The sequence below is a fragment of the Elephantulus edwardii genome, unplaced genomic scaffold, assembly GCF_000299155.1.
Source record: "Elephantulus edwardii isolate Elephantulus edwardi_28Jun2011 unplaced genomic scaffold, EleEdw1.0 scaffold00452, whole genome shotgun sequence".
NCBI classification, from domain to species: domain Eukaryota; kingdom Metazoa; phylum Chordata; class Mammalia; order Macroscelidea; family Macroscelididae; genus Elephantulus; species Elephantulus edwardii.
In genome coordinates this window covers 119,482-140,128 of record NW_006400202.1, presented here as the reverse complement: position 1 = coordinate 140,128, position 20,647 = coordinate 119,482, and the positions used below count along the sequence as shown (strand labels likewise).

The following is a 20,647-nucleotide window of genomic DNA, read 5'->3' as shown; positions in this document are numbered from 1 at the left end:
TAGTATTCCATTGTGCGAATATACCACAGCTTCTCTAGCCATTCGTTTGTTGATGGGCACTTAGGTTGTTTCCAACTCCTTGCTATTGTGAACAAAGCTTCAATAAACATGGGTGTGCATATATCTGCTTGGATGTCAGCTGTCCTCATTCTAAAAAAAGGTGATCCAATGAAAAGAGAAGAATGATCCAAAATTATCATCACTGTCATACACAAGTAAAATTTTGCTGAGGATACTTTAAAAAATGGTTGCAGCAGAAAAACTATGAGGAAGATGTTTGTGTTTTGTTGACTATGCATTAGTCCTTGGAGGTTTGTGGAGAAAAGTAGAAGCTGTCAAGGATTTCATTTTACTTGGATCGATTATCAACACCTATTAAAGCAGCTACCAAAAAAATATCAGTCAACTGATGTATTGCATCGGGCAAATCTTTCACAGAGAAAAAGTGTTAATAAGCAAAAATATTACCTTGAGAACCAAGGGTGGTTGATTCAATCCGTGATATTTTTAGATGGCAGTTGGCAGCACCATAATAGATGGAGAAGAGATTGAGGTTGTTAGTAATTACAGCTTGCTTGGATCTACAGTCAACACTCTTAACACCAGCAGTCAGGAAATCAAAAGACGAATTGCATTGGGAAAATCTGCTGTTATGGACGCTGAAGAGCAATGATGTCAGTCTGGATAAAAAGGTGCACCTAATCCAGGCCATGGTTTTCTCAGTTACTTGTTATGCTTTAGAAAGTTGTACAATGACTAGGGGTAACAGAAGAAGGAAAGATGCCTTCGAGTTGTGGTGCTGGAGGAGTCTTGAACGTACAATGGACTACCAAGAAAACAAATAGGTCTCTTGGAGAGGGTGAAACCAAGTTTCTCCTTGGAGGCTAGACTTTTGAAGTTCTGCCTCACTTACTTTGGGCACGTGGCCAAGAGAGATCGGTCCTTGGAGAAGGACATCATGCACGGAGGGTGGACGGACAGTGCAGGAGAGGGAGACCCAGGATAAGATGGATTGATATGGTAACTGAGGCAATGAGGTTTGATGTGTCGAAGCTAGTGAGACTGGCTTAGGACAGGGAAGAGTTCAGAGCTGTTGTACATAGGATCACTGTGCATCACAGGTGACTCAAACAATAAAATACTATGACAATTTTGGAAGCAGAAGTGGCATCCACTTCCTAAACAACTTGCCTCCTGAAACTCTATGAATTTTAATAAATGTTGATAATTGTAAAGGGGCTTCAGGCCTTTTGTTCATTGGATTGCTATGAGTAGTGCTCGACTTGAAGGCAATCAATAGTAACATATGCTTGTAAAAATTAGACAGTGAATAAGGAAAACTGAAGAATAATTTGAATTATGATCTTGGCAAAGAATATTGAACATACTGTGGACTATTGAATATACTGTGACAGATCTGTTTTGGGTGAAGTACAGTCAGAATGGTCTATAAAAGTTAGGATAGAGAGCCTTTATCTCATATGCTTCAGACATTTTATCAGGAAGGGCCAGTCCCAAGAAAATTATGTTAATGCTTGGTAAGGTGAAAAAGAAAACAGTCCTCACTGAAGTGGATGCAGCAGCTACAACAGGTTCAAACATAATCACAATTGTGAGGCACTATTTCTGTTGAGTGTGGGGACATTATGAGTTGGAACTGACTAAATGGCAGCAAACAACAATGTGAAAACGTGAAAGATTTCTGGGTGGCACAGATGGTTAAGGACAGGACCACTAGCTTGAGGTTGGTGTTTGAGCCCATCTATGGGCAACTTGGAACACCTGCCTGTGATCTGCTTTGGAAAGGTAACAGCTTGAAAACTCTTTGGAGCAGTTTTACTCTGTATGCCTGAGGATGCTGGAATTAGAATGGACTTGAGAACAATGACACCAAACGGAGACCTATCTCCGTGTGTCTGTTTATAAAGTGAGCTAACTAACTTCTCATCCTGTCACACCAAGAATCCTCCAGAAACCAGTCTTGGGACAGGTGCTGGGCTGGAGAAGTGGGGCTGCTTGCTTGATTCCCCAGACCCTGGACATAAGTGCACACTCCCAATGTCCATTCAAAAGAGGAAATGCAAGAAGCAATCCTTCAAGGCTAGACAACCTCAGGTAGACCAGAAAGAGCCCCGAGTCCAGTCTGCAGCCTGCAAATGACTCCTACTGGCCATGTCGGGTCCTGCCCCCTTGGGAGTCCCACCATACTGCCTTAATGTCAATCAAAAGAAAATTATAGAATGTTAGTGACAGGAAACAGACCCCAAGCTCTGAAAGGCAAACTGTATTTTCAAGCCTAAGCAGATGTCTTAATCACATCTGAGGCTAGGTTAGTGGAGGTCTGGTGCCATTCTCTCGGGGGCTGGGGCCTCCTCTGTCTGTCCCCGCAGGCAGTGAGGAAGCCCTGAGCTCCAGCGCCAAGTGTCACTGGGTGTTGAGTTTCTCAAGGTGAGGCCCCTCATGGTGCCCGGGGTGCGATCCCTGGGGGCTTGGGGCCAAGCTGCCACTTCTCCATGAGGTTCTGTGCACTGTGGTTTGAGAAGCACTCGGGCTTTTACTGGGCTAGTTAGCCAGTTCTGGCAGGGACCCCCTGCCCTGGCTTCTTAATAAGGAGTGAGCTCACATGCCTCAGATCGTGAGCCATCACTAACCTCCTCAGACAGAACTGGACTTCTCATGCTTACTAGGTGGGCACATACATTTCTAGGAATTCCCACCAAAGTAATTTGTTAATCAGGGTTTCAGGACCCTTTGAAGTCCCTTAGTGCAACACTGAGTTCTCTCTTAACTTCAGGCAGAAAGGTGGTAACGAGAAACTGCACGGAGAATGGCTGGTCAGAGCCACACCCTCTGTACGATGTGGCTTGTTTATTTGGGGACTATGAAAACGAGACTGGGGACCAGGTGAGTATGAGGTCTTCCAGCTGAGGGGTAGGGTTGAAGGGGCAGGTCTCTGGGAACTTTGGCTCCTGGTGAGCATTGAGCACACTGATTTCTCTGGGTGGTATATACCATTCAGCCAGATCTCATAAGCACCAACTGCCCAAACCAGATGCACTGAGGATAGGATGTTGATTCATTCAGCCTGGGCTGAGAATCAGCTGGTATGTGGCCAGAGTTCCCCTCTGCCACCTCCCTCCCCTGTGTCCCTGCCACCCTGGCGCCTCTCCCGGGAGACCTGGTCTCCAAATGAATTGAAGTAATTAAAGAGTTAATGCTAGCTCCAGCAGGAAGCCTTCTGGCCCCTTCTCTAACTCTCAGACTGGCGCCTGTTCTGATTGATCAGTGCCCCTCATACTAGACTATCATCCTTGCGTTCAACATTCATTAAGTCTCTGCTCCGTGAATGGCATTGTCCAGAGGAGGAAGTAGCTGAGTGCAGGTAGGGACTGTCCAGTGGAGGTAGAGGCGCTCATGGGGACATGGAGGAGGTGAGATTGGGAGGAGAGGTTGGTAATGGGCTGGAGATGGTCAAGTCTTACCCTTAGAGATTGGCTTGGTTCCAAAATGGGGAGAAGGGAGGACTGGGTATGGTTCCAGGGGGAGCTTAGGTCCCCTGGCCCGTGTAGGGCACCACGTGGATCCCTGTACACCCTGTACCCTGCTCCAGGACTACTACTACCTGTCTGTGAAGGCCCTGTACACAGTGGGCTACAGCACATCTCTTGTCGCCCTCACCACTGCCATGGTCATCCTGTGTCGCTTCCGGTGAGATACCCCCTCGCCCGGCAAAATCGACACGCCTGAGACCCTCCCCCTGCTCGGAGCTAGTGGTAGTGGTCTTACTCTGTCTTTCCCTACCCTACTGGCTTCCCTGATGTCAGGTGTGGAAGGCCCTTTGGAAGGAATTTTTCCCACCCCTGGGGTAACAGATAGAAAGCTCGACCCCAGACAGGACAGTTTGTCCAAGATAGAACTCAGGCAAGGACGGATGCCTGCCTTCTTCACCTTTGGTCTAGGGCTCTTAGTCTGCCTTATAGAGGGGTCTTTGAGGAGGGAGGAACTGGGGCTTTGTGGAGCAGTAGAGGCAGAATGCAGGATCCAGGAAGCAAGTAAGAATCTGCAGAGGGAGAAGAGAGGATGGTCTAAGTGGGGGATCCCAGTGTGACAACACCATGAAGTTGGCATGGAGCAGTCCCCAGAGCCCAGGTTTGAAGTGCTTCTGGGTTTATGGCTTCCTCTGCCCCTGTCCGCTTGTGTAGGAAGCTGCACTGCACTCGTAACTTCATCCACATGAACCTTTTTGTGTCCTTCATGCTGAGGGCCATCTCCGTCTTCATCAAGGACTGGATCCTGTATGCAGAACAGGACACCCACCACTGCTTCATCTCCACCGTAAGTGAGCAGGGCCAGTACCTGGACGGGAGGGTCCAGACCAGAGGCTGGCCTGGGGGACCCCTCCCAGGGCCTCCACCTCCCCTTAGGAGGACCTCCCTTCCCTTTCTTGCTTCAGGCGACATCATCCCAGTGTTTTCTTAAAGAATGGGGCACTGCCTCCAGTTTATAAGCAAACCTTAAGCAACCCGTGAAGCTATTAAAAATCAAACCAATACCTTGCCTGTCAGTTCTGGCCTGGCTCGGCCATTGTGTGTCAGGATAGAGCTGTGCCCAGAAAGTCTTCACTGGGTGTCCAGCTACTTCAGAGGTAAATCACCAGGTGCTCCCAAGGAGCCTCCTGGTGGACCCAGACTGCTAGCCTTTGTGTTAACTGCTGAGCACGTTAACTGTTGCACCACCCAGAAACTCCTGTGACATTTTCTGTAGTTACTAAACCTCTGTCCAATATCATTTCTAGCCAAAATAATACCCATGTCTCTGGTGCACACTGCCATTGGCAGACCTTAAGGAAGGCTGGACGGGAATGCCAATTTTCACTTGACTGATGAGGTAATAGACTTTAGAGAGAGCTTGACCGGTTCCGGGTCCCACAGCAGACCCATGCCGGAGCTGATTTTCTGATTTCCTTAGATTCTTGCCAGGACATCTCTGACACTCCTATCTCTGGAGGTTGTTGTTGTTGAGTACCATTGAGTCGGAACCCAGTGGGATTTCAGAGGCAGTAAATCTCAAGGGAGGAGATTGCCCATCTTTCTCCCATGGAGCACCTGATGGATTCGAATGGCATGCCTTTGGGTTACCAGTGCAGCTCCTTGCCATTAAGCCACCAGCTCCCCATCTCGGGCGGTGGTGGCACATAAATAACCTCTTTATGGTAGCATAGAAAGAACAGTGTAGAGTTCACAGCCTTGTGCTAGGAGTGCATGCTTTAATGGATTGAAATGGGTTCATGGTAAATAGATTTGGGTGGTGGTGGTGAGATCTATGAGAGAGATTCCTGGGGGGAAGGGTTTGTCCCACCCATGCAATGTCTGCATCTTCGTTATACCAGGGACCCTCCCACGGGGACCTTGTTGTTTCCCTTCCCTCTTGCCTCACCTGGGGGACTGTTGGGTGGGCAGGAATATGGGGGAGAATGAATGTGCACGGCTGATGGTGGGAAGGGGACTGTGTTCCTCCACCCTCACGTCGCCAGGTCTCACCTGTGCAGTTGTTCTCCATGGAGAGTTTCCGCTTACAGGGTAATATGTTGTAACATGAAGCTCTTGAGATCAGAGATTGTTGGCTCTCGGCTCCGTTGGCTGGTGGAGCCCTCGTGTGCCAGAGTTGACGGGCCAGCCTGGTATCTTGGAGCTGACCCTCAGGCTCTCCCTACAGGTGGAGTGCAAGGCCATCATGGTTTTCTTCCACTACTGCGTGGTGTCCAACTACTTCTGGCTGTTCATTGAGGGCCTGTACCTCTTCACCCTGCTAGTGGAGACCTTCTTCCCTGAGAGAAGATACTTCTACTGGTACACAATTATTGGCTGGGGTAGGTTGCTTCTCATGGCAGGACAGACTTTCGGCCTCATGACCAAGTGCGCCCTTGGCTCTCCTGGGCAGAGCCAGACTGTTGGTCCTTCAGGCCTTCTGCTCTCATACCTTCAGGAATTGCCCACAGTCTTGAGGGAGGAAATATGTTCAGGAGTCCATCTAAAAGGCAAGGTTTTGCCCTGCTTGTAGGAACTCTGGGCCTGAGGGGAAGCACTGCAGCCATGAGTGCTGGGTCAGAGGGACTGGTTCTCAGGAAGCCCGGGTCTGAGTGGGAGGCTTGTCTCATCCATCAGATTCCAGGTGTAGGTAAGGAGAATGATAGCTTCAAGGGACCCTGAGTATGAAGGGTACACTTGGGAATACTAGCATTTTCCTACTATTTTGAGGCTCCTTTTCTTGTTCTACCAGGTACCCCAACTGTATGTGTGACGGTGTGGGCTGTGCTGAGATTCTACTTCGATGACACGGGGTGAGTAAGTACACGTCTGTGCGCCAGGGTCCAGGGCACACATGGCTTCTTCCAGAGGAATTCTCAGTGGCTGGCCTGACCTCAGTGTAATGGTCTCAAACCAGCCATCCGGCACTAGACCCCTAGCAGTGGGCACTGATAGAGCTTGAACACCATGTCAGGAGACCTGCCCAGATATCCTAACAGAGCTCAGTGAGAGAGCATACCAGCCTTCAGAGCCCTGCTCACTCTGGGGCCTTGGTCAGAGTGTCTGTTTTCCTTTTTAAAAGGGGAGGAATAATATTGAAGGTGAAGCCACACTCCCTGAGAGCTCTAGTTGTTGGAGAAATAAGGTTCTTTGCTCAAATCTCATTGGAGAGCCCCAGCTTGGGCTCTAGGTCTCTAGTCCCTGATCTTTCTCTCCCATGGCTATGTGAAGGGGCAGTGCATTGGAGATGCCTTAACAAGGGAGCAGAGGGAAGGACCAAAGCTCATGTCAAGGGCACTTGGGGAAAGAAGACCGGGCCGGGCTGCCTGAGAGCTCTCCTGCCAGCTGGCACACACACAATGAGCTGCAGGAGAAGGTCAATTGCAGGGAGTAGAGGGCATTGTCCTGCTGGTGTCCTGATCTCTCTCTTCTCTGTGTGTATCTTCTTTGTCTGTCCATCCTTTAGCTGCTGGGATATGAACGACAACACGGCTCTGTGGTGGGTCATCAAAGGCCCTGTGGTTGGTTTGATAATGGTGAGTGTGCCTGGGAGGAGGAGAAGGGAGGAGACAGTAACCCAAACTGAAAGGCACACAGAGAGAGCAGATGGAGGAGCATCACATAAATCAGCTTCTTCCTTTTTCAAGGCTGCATTGTACTCTATTAGTTATTTGCCTTTCCCACAAGTGTTAGAAGGGAGCTCTACAGGCCTAGTGGTAAGGAGCTATGCTGCCAACCTGAAGACTCGTGGTTCGGATCCACCAGCTGCTTAAGGGAAGAAAGATTGACAGTCTCTTCCTGTGTAATTCACTGCCTCTGGATACCTGCTGGAGGCTCAGCTTAGAGTTGATTCTAACTCCATGGTACAACAAGTGTTGGACAGTTTAATGATTCCATTTTCCTTATTATGAGATATATTAGCAGGAATATTTTTGTATAATTTTGAGCCTATGTGAATATTTCTTTAGTATAAAATATCAAATTACCTTCCTAAATTGTTTAAGCACTTATAACCCCATCATAAGGGTAGAGCCCATTTCCCCATATGTCAGGGTGTGTGTGTGTGTGTGTGTGAGAGAGAGAGAGAGACACCTGTTGCCATGGAATGGATGCCATCTCATGGAGACTCCATGTGTTACAGGACAGTGCTGTTCTACCAGGTTTTCTAGTCTATAATCTTTATTAATAATTTCTTAATCAGGCCATTCTTCTATGGCACAATTGTGAGAATTTCAACTCTCAATGTTTAGGATAATGCTAAGGACAAACTACTTGTGCCATTTTTAATTATCATCTAAATTTTTGCCTCATTTTGTGGTAGCATAATGGTATTTCATTGTTTGAATAGGCATTTCTCCATGCTGGTATTACTTATGAGTGTTTCTCTAAACATTTATTGACAATTTGAGTTTTTGCTTTGGGTGTTACCAGTTTCTTTTTTCTTCTTCATTTTCTAGGGAAAAAAAAGAAAGAAAAAATAGTTTCTTTTCTGATGTTTGGACAATAGTAGACCTTCATATTTTCCATGTATTTATAACTTTATTTTAAGGATGGCTTAGCTTTTATGACAATTTTTTGTGTTCATGAATTCTGAGCCTTAGTTCTTGTATATGGAGGACTTTCTTAGTAGCTAAAAGATAAAAATATTCTTAACTGTTTCACAGTATTGTTGTAATTACATATTTATTTTTTAAATTTTTAAAATTTTCTACTAGTTTATATACAAAATTTGAGTACATTGTTTTTAAGAACAAATTCTTTCAGTTTACCTCATCCCCCACCCATCAAGTTGTACAACCCCATGATTAATCCCCCCTTCCCCTACACATCTTCATCCCTCTGCTTCCAACCTTTCCCACCCCTCTTGAATCCTTATACTTATTCTACAATAATGGTTTTATACAGTATTTATTCTTTGGGACTGAGTTAGTTCACTCAGCATAATTCTCTCCAGTCCCTCCCAAGTTAGGTAATAATTTACAAAGTCATTGCTTCTGTGGGCTGCATAGTATTATTCCACTGTGTGAATGTACAATAATTACTCAATCCATTCGTTTGTGCTTGGACATTTGGGCTGTTTCCATGTTCTTGTGATAGTGAATAATGCTGCTGTGAACATTGGTGTACAATCTTGGTTTGTTCCTCAGTTCTCATTTTCTCAGGGTATATTCCAAGTAGTGAAATAGCTGAGTCATATGAAATTTCTGTGTTCAGCTTTTTGAGGAAGTCCCAGAGTGGTTGTACTATTTTACAATCCCACTAACAATGTGTAAGAGTTCCTTTCTCACCATATCGTCTCTAATATTTATTACTTGCTGTCCTGTTAAACTTTGCCACTGTTACTGGAGTGAGATGGTAGGTACCTCATTGTGGTTTTGATTTGCATCTCTTCTGTTGCCAGTGATTTGGAGCATTTCTTCATGTATCTGTTTACCGTTCAGATATCTTCCTCTGTGAAAATTCTTTCCGTGTCCTTTGCCCATTTTGTCATTGGGTTATCAGTCTTTTCCTTGTGGAGATCCACGAATATTCTGTAAACTTTTGTTAGAAGACTCTTGTCTGAGATGGTTTTACCAAATGTTTGTTCCCAGTCTGGAAGTTTTCTTTTCACCCTGTTGGAAAAAGGTTTTGATGAAAACATGGATTGATCTTTTAGAAGGTCCCATGAATCAATTTTATCCTCTTTAGATTGTATATTTCTGGTTGTATTTGGCAGTCTCTTTATACCTTGGACTAAGCACTTCTAATCTTGATCCAAGTTGTCTCTTATGAGCGTTATGGTAATTCACCATGACCAAATGGGATTCATAACAGGTATGCAAGGATGGTTCAACATAAGAAAAACAATCAACATAATTCACTATATTAACAAAGTAAATAACAAGAACTATATGATCTTATCAATTGATGTAGAAAAGGCATTTGACAAAACCTAACACCTCTTCCAGGTAAAGATACTCAGAAAAATTGGAATAGAATTTCCTCAACATAGCGAAAAGTATATATGAAAAACCAAAAGCCATCATTCTCAATGGAGAAAGACTAAAAACATTTTCCTTGCAAACAGGCACCAGAAAAGGATGCCCACTGTCACCACTTCTTTTCTTTTGTATTGGAAGTTCTTGCTAGGGCAATACGACAAGAGAAGGAAATAAAAGGCATCCAGAGTGGCAAAGAGATGGTTAAACTGTCTCTATATGCAGATGATATGATAGTGTACACAGAAAAACCCAAAAACTCAACCAAAAAATCCCTGTTAGAGTTAATAGGCCAATTTAGTAGAGTGGCAAGATAAAAGATCAATATTAAAAAATCAGTAGGATTCCTCTACAGTAACAAAGAGAACTCAGAGAAGGAAATCAAGAAATCAATACCATTTACAGTTGTTGTTGTAGTTATGTACTACCGAGTCGCCTGCAAGTATGTGCAATAGCCCTAAACCCTGCTCTATCCTGTGTTAATTTCACTGTCTCCGACACACCTACCCCCATTACCCCAGTCAGTGAATCAGTCCCTCTCATCGAGGGTCTTCCTCTCCAGTGCCGTCCCTTCACCTTCTCAAGCATGACGTCCCTCCCCAAGGACTTGTCCCTCCTTGCAATATGTCCAGAGTATGTCAAACAAAACTTTAGAATCCTTGCCTCCATTTAAAATAGCCAAGCACAAATTGAGATACTTGAGAGTGAACTTAACTAGAGATACAAAAGACCTATACAAAGAAAACTACAGAACATTTCTGCAAGACACAATAAAAGATCTAAAGAAACAGGAAAATGTGCCCTGTTCGTGGATGTTGATGTTGTTGTTGATTGCCTTCAAGTCGAGCATGACTCACAGCAACCCTATTAACAGCTTTATGGATATTGTGAAAATGACAGTCCTACCAAAAGCAATCTTCATGTTCAGTGCAATCCCAATCCAGATACCAAATTAATTTTTCGAGGAGATTGAAAAGGAAATTACCAAATTTATTTGGAAAGACAGGAGACCCGGAATAAGCAAAACACTTCTGAGAAACAAAAATGAGGTTGGAGGCATAGCACTCCGTGACCTCCAAACCTACTACATAGCAGTAGTAACCAAACCAGCATGCTACTGGTACAATGACAGGCACATAGACAAATGAAACAGAATTGAGAACCCAGAACTAGATCCAGCTATCTATGGTCAAGGAAATCAAAGCTATCAAATGGGGAAATGATAACCTCATCAACAAATGGTGCCGGCAAAACTGGACTTCCACCTGCAGAAAGCTGAAACAGGATCCATATCTCATATCATGCACAAAAATCAACTCAAGATGGATCAGAGACCTGGGTGTAGTTAAATCTTTAGTAGTATTAGTCTAGCTGAAATTTTATTTTTTTTTTGTCAGGTGTAAAATGTTAGCTGATTTTATTTTTCTAAGTGCATATATGTCCTATCTTCCCAATAATTTTATTGACTAGTTCCTCCTATCTCTGTTAGGGTAAAATGATATTTCTAGCATGAACATTTAGTGTGCTAAACTTGCCTTATTAGTTCCATATTCTCAAATCTGTTAGTAATCTCATTACCTATGTCTCTGTCACATACTCATTGTGCTAGCTATTACAACATCAAAGTATGCTTTGATATCTTGTATGTTTATTTCCCTTTCACGATTTTTTCTTCCATTTTTTTACATGTTTATGCTTCTAGTTGAGCTTTTTAATGCCTTTACATTAAAAAACATCTAGTTGAGATTTTGATAGAAATTGCATTGAATTGGTAGACTATTTTGTTGTTGTTATATGTCATCAAGTCACCTGAAACTCATAACAGGACTATGTACTATATAGCTTTGAACCCTCCCCTATTCTGAGCTGATCTCACCACCGTTACCCCAGTTACTGTGTCAGTCCATCTCATCTGGGGTCTTCCTTTCTTGAGCTACCCCTCCACCTTTCCAAGCATGACACCTTCTCCTAGGACTGGTCCCTCCTGGCAACATGCCCAAGGTATGTTAAACAGAGTTCAAAATATTTGCCTCCAAGGAGCAACTTTATTTCACTCTCTCTAGTACAGACCTGTTTTGTTTTGTTTTGTTTTCTTGGCAGTCCATGGTATATTCTTCTTCAGCACCATAACTCAAACTCTTCTTCTATCATTCTTATTCATTGACCAGCTCTCTGATGCATAGTAAGTAGCTGTGAAGACCATGGCTTGGATCAGGCACTCCTTAATCTCTAGACTGACATCTTTGCTCTTCAGCACTCTAGAGAGGTCCCTGACAGCAGATTTTACTCATGTGATTCATCTTTTGATGTCCTGACTGCTGATTTTGAGAGTTAGATTAGACTACTTTAGAGAATTGCTTTTCTTCAAATACTGGGAGTTCCTCTCAGAGGATAGAGAATGTATTGCTCTCACGTACTAAGTCTTCTTCTCTAGGGTGGTTTTGGTGAGCGTTTCTAGATTTCTTTCTTGTTAAGTGTACTTCTCAGGTGTTTTGTGGTATAGTCCATATCCAGTTGTGCTGTTAACCTGAAGACAGTACTTCTCCGGCATTTCAAATCTGCCCGTTGCTCCAAGGGAGAAAGATGAGCGGTTTACAGCCTCCAAAAATCCACTGGAGGGTCGGCTGTGAGTGGTTCTGACTCAAAGGCATTGAGATTTTTTTGTGATCATTCTGTATTTTTGCTGACGTAAAAGTAGCTATACTCCATAACTATCCAATTTTTGTGTAATTATTATTTTCTTGGTTATCTTTCTATGCTTTTCCTAGTTCTAATTACTTTTCATTTATTCTCATGGATTTTCTTGGTAAAAAAAAATTGCACAATTTCAATAGAAATAGTTTATGTACTTCCTTTGGAATATTTTTACACCTTTAATTTCTTGTTCTTTTTGATGATATAATAGTATCTTTGGCAGATAAAAATGTGATATGATTTGATGTTTTGACGGTTGACCTTCATTGAGTTAGGAAATTTCTGTGCCTAACCTATTTTGGCTGTTTTGTGGATTGTTTTGTTTTTGAAATAAAGAATAGGTGTTGAATTTTATCCCAATGTGGTTTGGAGATATTTCTTGAAATGATCATTCCCCTGGGGACGGACATTGTGATTCCAATTGTTCTTTACTGAGAGCAATATGACAGTGAATATATATGTGACTACCTTTGACCATGTGTGCATATTTCTTTAGGATAAATTCATGAGAGTAAAATTTCTGGGACAAAAGATGAGTGTACATTTCACACTTTTCACAGATAACATAATGCTCTCCAAGAGCAGGGAAGGCTCAAAAGTCCCAATTCCCATGCCCGTCAGCATTTGTATCACATTGTTTTGGTGTATACCAATAAAACAGATGATAATGGTAGTTTATTGTTTTAATCTGTTAGTGTAACAGATATTATTAGGTATTTTGTGTGTTTTTTGTTTTATTTTTTACCTTCCTGGGATAAAACACTGATCTGTTTATTCTTTTAATACACTGTTAAATTATATTTGCTAAGCGAGCCCTGGTGGCCTAGTGGCAAGAAGCTGTACTACAATCCCAGAGGTATGTGGTTCAAATCCACCAGATGCTCTGCTGGAGAAGGAGGGACAATCTCCTCCTGTACCAGTCAGATCCGATTTGACGATGCACGCAAAAAATAATAATAAAATAAAAAATAAAAATATTTAAAACAATTTTAATTTGTTAATCTTTTGTTTAATTTCTCCATTGCTGTTCGAACGTTTTGGGGAGATAGGCGCGCATACGTGCGTGTGTGTGTGTGTGTGTGTGTGTGTGTGTGTGTGTGAGAGAGAGAGAATGAAAGAGAAAATTTTTCTCCTTTGGATTTTGTAGCAGCGTTAGATGTTCTCATGGGTAGGTATTGGGAGATTTTCTGCTTATTTGCTTTGAACAGTTCTGTTGTGTTGTTATGTGTCACAGAATAGATTATGACTTATAGCAACCCTTGAACAACAGATCTGAACCCTGCCGTCTTCTGTGATGTGCTTGTGGTCTCTGTCCGGCTCAAGCCCACTGTGGTAGTCGCTGTGTCAGTCCAGGTCATTGAAGGGTCGACAGCATGAAACTAATACCTCCCTTGACATTTTATGAAAATCGTCTACAAAATCTGGCCACAGTGCCTTTTAGCATTTTCTTTGAGTACCTTTTTTCATCCGAAAACATTGGCTTACTCAGCTTTTCTTTATCTTCTTGAGTAATTTTGTTCATTCCTATTTTTCCATTTGCTCTATTTTCCTTTTTATGATTTAAAAATAGTCTGCATCAGTTGCCTTAGCCTTCTTTCTCATTCCTAAATTTTTTTTTATTCCTAAATTTAATTGCACTTTCTCCATTTTGATAGGTGGACACCTATCAAATATTTATAACAGTATTCATGGAGATGGATCCATGTGTTTATAAGAATATATATACATTGAGCAGTATTCTAGAACATACAGAACAAAATGTCAGAATCCTGCCCTCTGCTAACTTGCTTTCTTTTCGAGTTGATTTGTAAAGCAAGCAAGCCAAGAACAAAAAATTCAGACATTATTTCTATTGATCAAGTCTATTATTACTCTAATAGGAATTTTTATTTTGTCCATTTCTTCTTCATTTATATGATAAATTTGTAGTGATTCCGCTCCCATAGCAGTTTCGTGTGAATGAGTAATGATTTCATTTACAGTCATTTTTGTTTTCCAGTAAGTTAACTTTAGGTTTTCTCTTTCTCGCCGAGTAATACTTGGGCCACATCCCAGAGATGTGGATTTGTACTTCTCTCATTGTACCAGTTTCTTTTTATTTGTTCTCTCTCTGCCCTCCCTTTTCACTGTAAACTTGGCTCCCTACTTTGTTTAGAGAGCTTCTGTTCCTAATCCTTATCTGGAGGCAACTCCTGCCATCACTATTTCCAGGTAGGCCTTTGCTTTGAGGTGGATGGACAGAGTGGCAGCAGCAATGGACCCAGCATAGCAGTGATTGGGAGCATGGCACCGGACCCCATGGTGTGCCATTCTGTTGTGCCCAGAATCTCTATGAGTAGGACTGGCTCCATTGCACCCACTACCAACAAAATGTGGGTTCCCCTTCCTGTTCCCATAGTTCAGGACTCTGAACTAGAATTTTTTTTTCTTTCAGGGGACAGCTTTCACCTCTGCAATAGCTTCCTCTCTCTTCTATAGTCTTTCCACTCTGAATTGTTCATTGTTGTTGTTATGTGCCGTCGAGTTGCCTGCGACTCATAGCGACCCTATGTACAACAGCCTTAAACTCCGCTCTGTCCTGTGCCAATCGCACTGTCTCTGACACTCCCATCCAAATTATCCCAGTCACTGAATCAATCCACCTCATAGAGGGCCTTCCTCTCCTGCGCCGTCCCTCCACCCTCCCAAGCATGATGTCCCTCTCCAAGGACCCGTCTCTCCTCACTACATGTCCGAAGTAAGTTAGACGGAGCCTCAGAATCCTTGCCTCCAAGGAGCCACCCGGTTTAACCCTCTCCAGGACAAATCTATTTGTTTTCCTAGCAGTCCATGGTATTCTCAGTACTCTTCTCCAGCACCACAGCGCAAAGGCATCAGTTCTCCTTCTATCCTCTTTGGTCATTGTCCAACTCTCTGATGCATAACAGGTGATTGCGAAGGCTATGGCCTATAAATCCATAAATTACTCAGTTTTCCAGATTACACAGGATACTCTTTCAATTTCTCAGTACTGCTATGGACTTCTTTTTCTCCTGTTTTCTGCTGTTTCAGTGGTATTGGTGGAAGCTGGGGAGATGGGAAATGAACAGGTATTCTCCTGCTGCCATTTTTAATTACAAGTAGGGTAGGGGGTACTTTCGTTTGATAGTAGCCTATACAGGAGCAGGACCATAGAAAGCCTTTGCCCTGAATCATTTCCATCTGTTTTTTCTTTGCTTTCAGATTAACTTTGTGCTTTTCATTGGCATCATCGTCATCCTTGTGCAGAAACTTCAGTCTCCAGACATGGGAGGCAACGAGTCCAGCATCTACTTGTAAGTACTATTTTCTACATGCTTCAAACTCTTCCACCAGTCTTGTGGACTCCGCTCTCAGGTCAAAAGCAGGTTAAAGCCTGAGCTTTGACAGGTTAATTTTGAGATCTTTTCTGACCAAAGTGCCTTCAAAATAGAGTTGCCCTCTCAGCCTCCAGTCAACCCAGGAGCTCCTAATTGACATGAAAGGGAAAAGAGAGAATGAGACGGACAGATACAGCATGACTCTGGGATAATCAAGATGGGAAACACTAGATTCCCTAGGGTTATTAAAGCCTTGATTGTTTAGAAGTTAATTTCCTTTGGGGATCTGGCTTCTGTGGGAAGTTCGTGAGCACTACTGGATAAGCAGTCCTCTGATATCCCCAGGCCCATTCCAGTGTGTAGAACTTGCTCGGGGCTCACTTGGAGATCTAAAGTCTCAGTAGTCTGTATATGGTAAGGGAGTGAGTCTTTCTTTTCTCTGCATCAACTCCAAATGGCTCTTCTGCATTTGACCTACCTCTGAAACCTCCTTCAGCAATGAACAACAATGCCTCTGAGTTGGAACTGAATCATCTCTGGTCATCCAGTGGGTTTTCAGACACTCTAAATTGCACATCTTTATTCCTCAGACTAGCTAGAAGGTTGACAGTGTTTGCAGACAACCTCTTGACACTGAGTGTAGGCTCTTTTCTTTTCCTGGCCACTTGATTTCCTAGACATAGTTTTGGAAGATCGTCCTTAACACTTTATCTATGGGAATGTCTTCCCTTCTTTGCTTTTTTTGATCCCTCTCCCCAGCACTAGTCCTGATCTGAAATCCCACAGGACTCCTCCACCTCCCCAACAGGATTATTACCAGCAGGGGGTGTGAGGTGTGAGGAATTTCTGATAAAGAGGAGGAAAAATTTGTGCTCTGTGCTTGATTAGTGGGGCTGCATGAGTACAATCTGACTTTGGAGGCAGTCATGGAGTCTGTCCGTGATTGTGTAGAAGCATAGGGGTTCCTGTTCAGTTCCTTCAGAAAACAAGAGGTTAAGAGGAAGCCATTTCATAACACAAGTGGATGCTTGATCCTGCCTTCATTAGAGATCTCACCCTGGGCTCAGGGCTTTGATGACTGCCCAGTGAGACCAGTAGGGACTCTGGTGAACTCTTTGCCACCATCATTCTCCTTGAGGGAGATATGTCAGGAGCAGGCCACAGACTGAGCACTACACCTTCCCCTAAAATTCCACTGGGTGAACACCCTCTTGATCTATCCATGAAGCTCTTCCCTCACGGCTGAGGGGTTGACACAGGGCCTAGACACCTCAGTGATAACCTGCACAATAATTCACTTTCGTTGTAAAAGAATTTTTTTTCTTTCCATTTACTGCCTTTTTCTTCATGTTTTGCAAATTTTACCAGATCTTCCAATTATACATGTTAAGACACAATAGAGCACAACCCACAGCACAGTTCACAGTAGAGTGTAATTTTACCAAATCCTCCAATTATACGTGTGTATTACACAGCAAAATGTTCATTAATCCCTGCCATAAAGCCTTGGCGGCAGCCCTCTCTTATTAACTGACCTACCTAGGAGACATCATTCTAGACTTCTTCTCCTGTATTTAAAAAACCAGGGCCCACTGCCCCCTCACATCTCTGTCTAGTGTCAGAAAGTATTCTTTTGTGACCTCAGTGTCTTCTTGATGGTGAATCTGAGATGTGCATTTGGGTCGAGTCCCCCACTAACAGTTGTCTCTAGCATTTGAAGTTATGGTGGATAAATTATCTTGTGTCTCCTTTGAGCTGTGGCAGCCTTGGTCCTCTCTCTTCTTGGTAGGATTTCTCTCCTGAGCTCCCTTCAGACATCTCCTTTGGGGTCCCCACGTGTCTCTTCACTCTGCTTTGTGGGGACATCCTTAGGGGCTCTAAGTAAGGAGACTCTGTTGAACCCTGGAGTCACTGGGAGGTGCACATGATTAGTTCATTTGGCTTCTAAACAAAAGGCTGGTGGTTCAAGTTCTCCAGAGACTGGAGTTCTCCTTTTGAAAGATCAAAGACACCTCATGGAGCACAATCCCTTCTGGCACATATAGGTTACCGTGAGTCAGAATCAATTTATTGATTACTGGCTTGAGTTTTTTCTTTTTCTGAGCCTGGACAAACTTTACCAGCTCAGACACCCTACCTCATTCAGCAAGAACACTCCAAGTTCTGGTAGTGGAGAAATGTGGGCCTCTCTCTAGCTTTCAAGTTATCCATTGTCTGGGAGCTATAGAGTGCTATTGGGCTGTCTTAGTATACAGATAAGAACCATTTGTAACTAGTACATCATTTATATGGAGAGTAGTTAAGCCTCACAATATTTAAGGAACCAACTGATTGGTTTCCTTCCACAGTTTAAATTAATCCCCTTGCAATCTTAGCCAATAGTTTCTTTATATAAAGACCTCTGTTAGTCTTGTGCCCTGGAGTTGAAAGATGTGGGTGGATGTTGTCTGCTGGGTGAGAAGGCTCACACAGGCTGGGGAGCACCTGGATCCTATTGAATGTTTGTGAGCCTTTCCAGGGTCAAGGAGACCTTGTTAGTGATTACAGCTGTAATGAACTTGACAATGCTGCTCAGAACAGCACAGCACTGAAAAAAACCTCCTGCAACTCTACTCATGCACATTTAATGCTCACAGCCACTCAGTGGGTCTGGAGGGAGAGGTTATCAATTGTTAAATGTAACCTTAGCTTTACAACTGGGAAGTAATTATCAGGGAAGTGAATTGAATTGACTGGGATGGAGTGAAGATGTGGCTCAAAAATGCAGACAAGCCTTTGATTCCAGGCTCGAGTCCACCATTGTGCCTACCCTCCAGGAATTTAGAGATGGGAAGAAGGTGTAACAGAAGCATCCAAATTAAATTTCCTGGAAAAAGAGGCCCTGATGGACTCTAGTCTCGGGTGAAGGTGCCCTCATTGGAGTGCTTGTGAGAGGAGCTGGCTGTGAGCTGGGAGGCATTCTCCTAGATCAGGGTGTGGGGACTTGGAGAGGACAGGTGGGAGAGGGAATTTCCAGGTGCCCAGGGCTACCTGGGACACCAGATTAATGTGTTGGCTGGGAAGCCTCTTTAGATCTGCCCACAACTCCTCTCTGGTTTTTTCCTTTATTTCCAGAACCAATTTAACCCCGGGAGTCCCCAAGAAAGCCCGAGAGGATCCCCTGCCTCTACCCTCAGACCAGCATTCACTCCCTTTCCTGTAGGTTGGTTCCAGCTGTTCAGATGATAAAGGATTTGTCCTCCGTAGACAGTGCTCCTGGCCCCGCCTCAGGAGGACCTGCTGGGGCTGGAGTCCCTTGGAGAGAGGTTGGCACTGCGCCACTACACTCTCTCGTCTGCCACACCTGGTAGAATGAGCAGCTGGGTGCAGGCTTGGTGTAGGGCTGGGTCAGACTTGGACAGTGGCCAGAGAATCAGGGCCTGATCCATGGGTTGGCATTGCTCGGGGTCAGGCTTGGGCCAGGGCAGGGGTTCAGCTCAGCCCAAGTGTGGGGTCCGTGTTCATTCTGAAGGAGAGGACGGGGTTAGGGGTTATCTTATCTTTTTCTTTTCTTTTTTTTTTGAGGAGCAGAATTGACATCTGTGCGTCTCTGGGAAGTCAGAAAGGAGAAGCTGAGGTTTCAGGGGCTGACACCGATTGTGCAGGGAACCTAAGTTCTGGATTCATTCCCAGTGGGTTTTCCATTCTATAGGCTGTGTATCTGAGAGGTGCATGTTGGGCTTGGGTTTGGGGCTGCATCAGGAAGGGAAAAACTCATCTGTATTCTCTTTTCTTGGTGTCCGACCAAGAACAGTCTCTGTGTTCCCTAAGGTTAAAGGAAGGAGGAGAAAAGGCCAATCTGTGATGTCAGGAGATGGTTCAGTAGTGTTGTGATGTCACTGAATGTCAGGACAGATGACCCTCACCTGCAAAGGGCAGGCCCTTCCTCAGTTAGGCAGGAAAAGGGCAGCTGCAAAGTTGTCATTCCTAGAACTCGATCCACAGCCAGGGGCTCCCAGGCCACATGGGGCAGTGGGCAACAGGAAAGTGTCACCCCATTTTCCAGATGAAGAAACTGAAGCTCAGAGAAAGAAAATGATACTATCAAAGATTACCTAGCTAATCAGTGGCCAGATGGGGTCTTGAGTTCAGGGACCCAACTCCTCCGCTCTGGAATGGGCCAGAGTACAGAAGGGTCACCGTCCATAGGCTGTGGAGGGTGGTGGGCAAGGACACTCCTCAGATCTCCTGAGCTCTGCTTCTGCCAGGATACTGGTGTGATGGCAGGTGCTTTCTTGGCACTGGGCTGGGGTGCTGAGCTTAGCAAGCCAGGTTCATGAAGAAAGTGCAGCTCGATCTAGCATGTTCTGTGGGCCTCTGGAGTGCCTAGCATCACGAAGACCATTGAGGTGGCTGAGAGAGGCCTGCTGTCCTCACTGGGCATCCTACAAATGTCTCTATCTTGCCACCGTTTCTGGGTAGCAACTCTGGCAGCCCTCAGCATAAAGGGTGCTGAGGCATTCCTGGTGCTTGGTGCAAACTGCAGACAAGCAGGAGTCCCTAGAAAACATCGAACAGGGTCCTGTATATAGATGTGGGTGCTGAGACCTGGAAGTGGTCTTAACCCTTCTCTGGACACACAGCAAATCTTTGCAAGGCCAGGTCTGGAAGCCTGGGCTCCTTGCCTTCCAGGTGTGGACATGGACCTTATACCTGCCACAAGGTCTCCAGCCTTCTGCTTCAGGCTGATCTCATTCTCGAGGCTTCTTCCACCCCAGAGCAGTTTCTTACCTCCCTTGAAGCCAACCTTGTCTCTCTTGTCTCATCACATCAGCTACTATAAGTTTATGCCCATTAATTCGTGATTTTCCCCTTCCCAGTAATTATTATGAGTTACCAAATTCTAGCATCTCTTTCTTCCTCGTTCCTTTGTGCAGCTTGTTCTACTTTTAGACGAGTCTTGTGTCTTCTGCACACAGGCAGAAGGCCACAGAAGGAGGAAGCCTGCCTTTTTCTCCAGATCTGTTTCCTTCAGAACCTCTCTGGTTTCAGCCCCTTCTTGCTCCCCTTGTGGCTTGTCTCTCCCATCAGTCACAATCTTTTCCAGGGAGCAGAGCAGCCCAGTAAATCA

The 20,647-nt window shown here is 44.4% G+C and overlaps 1 protein-coding gene across 1 annotated transcript in view; it reads left to right on the top strand.

The window, feature by feature from the left end:
* Positions 1–20,647, top strand: part of ADCYAP1R1 (adenylate cyclase activating polypeptide 1 (pituitary) receptor type I) — a 55,355-nt gene that overhangs the window by 25,305 nt on the left and 9,403 nt on the right. Inside the window, 7 exon segments of the mRNA XM_006902788.1 lie at positions 2,766–2,904; positions 3,611–3,708; positions 4,203–4,335; positions 5,716–5,869; positions 6,280–6,340; positions 6,994–7,063; positions 15,422–15,513. Coding sequence (XP_006902850.1) covers positions 2,766–2,904; positions 3,611–3,708; positions 4,203–4,335; positions 5,716–5,869; positions 6,280–6,340; positions 6,994–7,063; positions 15,422–15,513 — 747 coding nt within the window.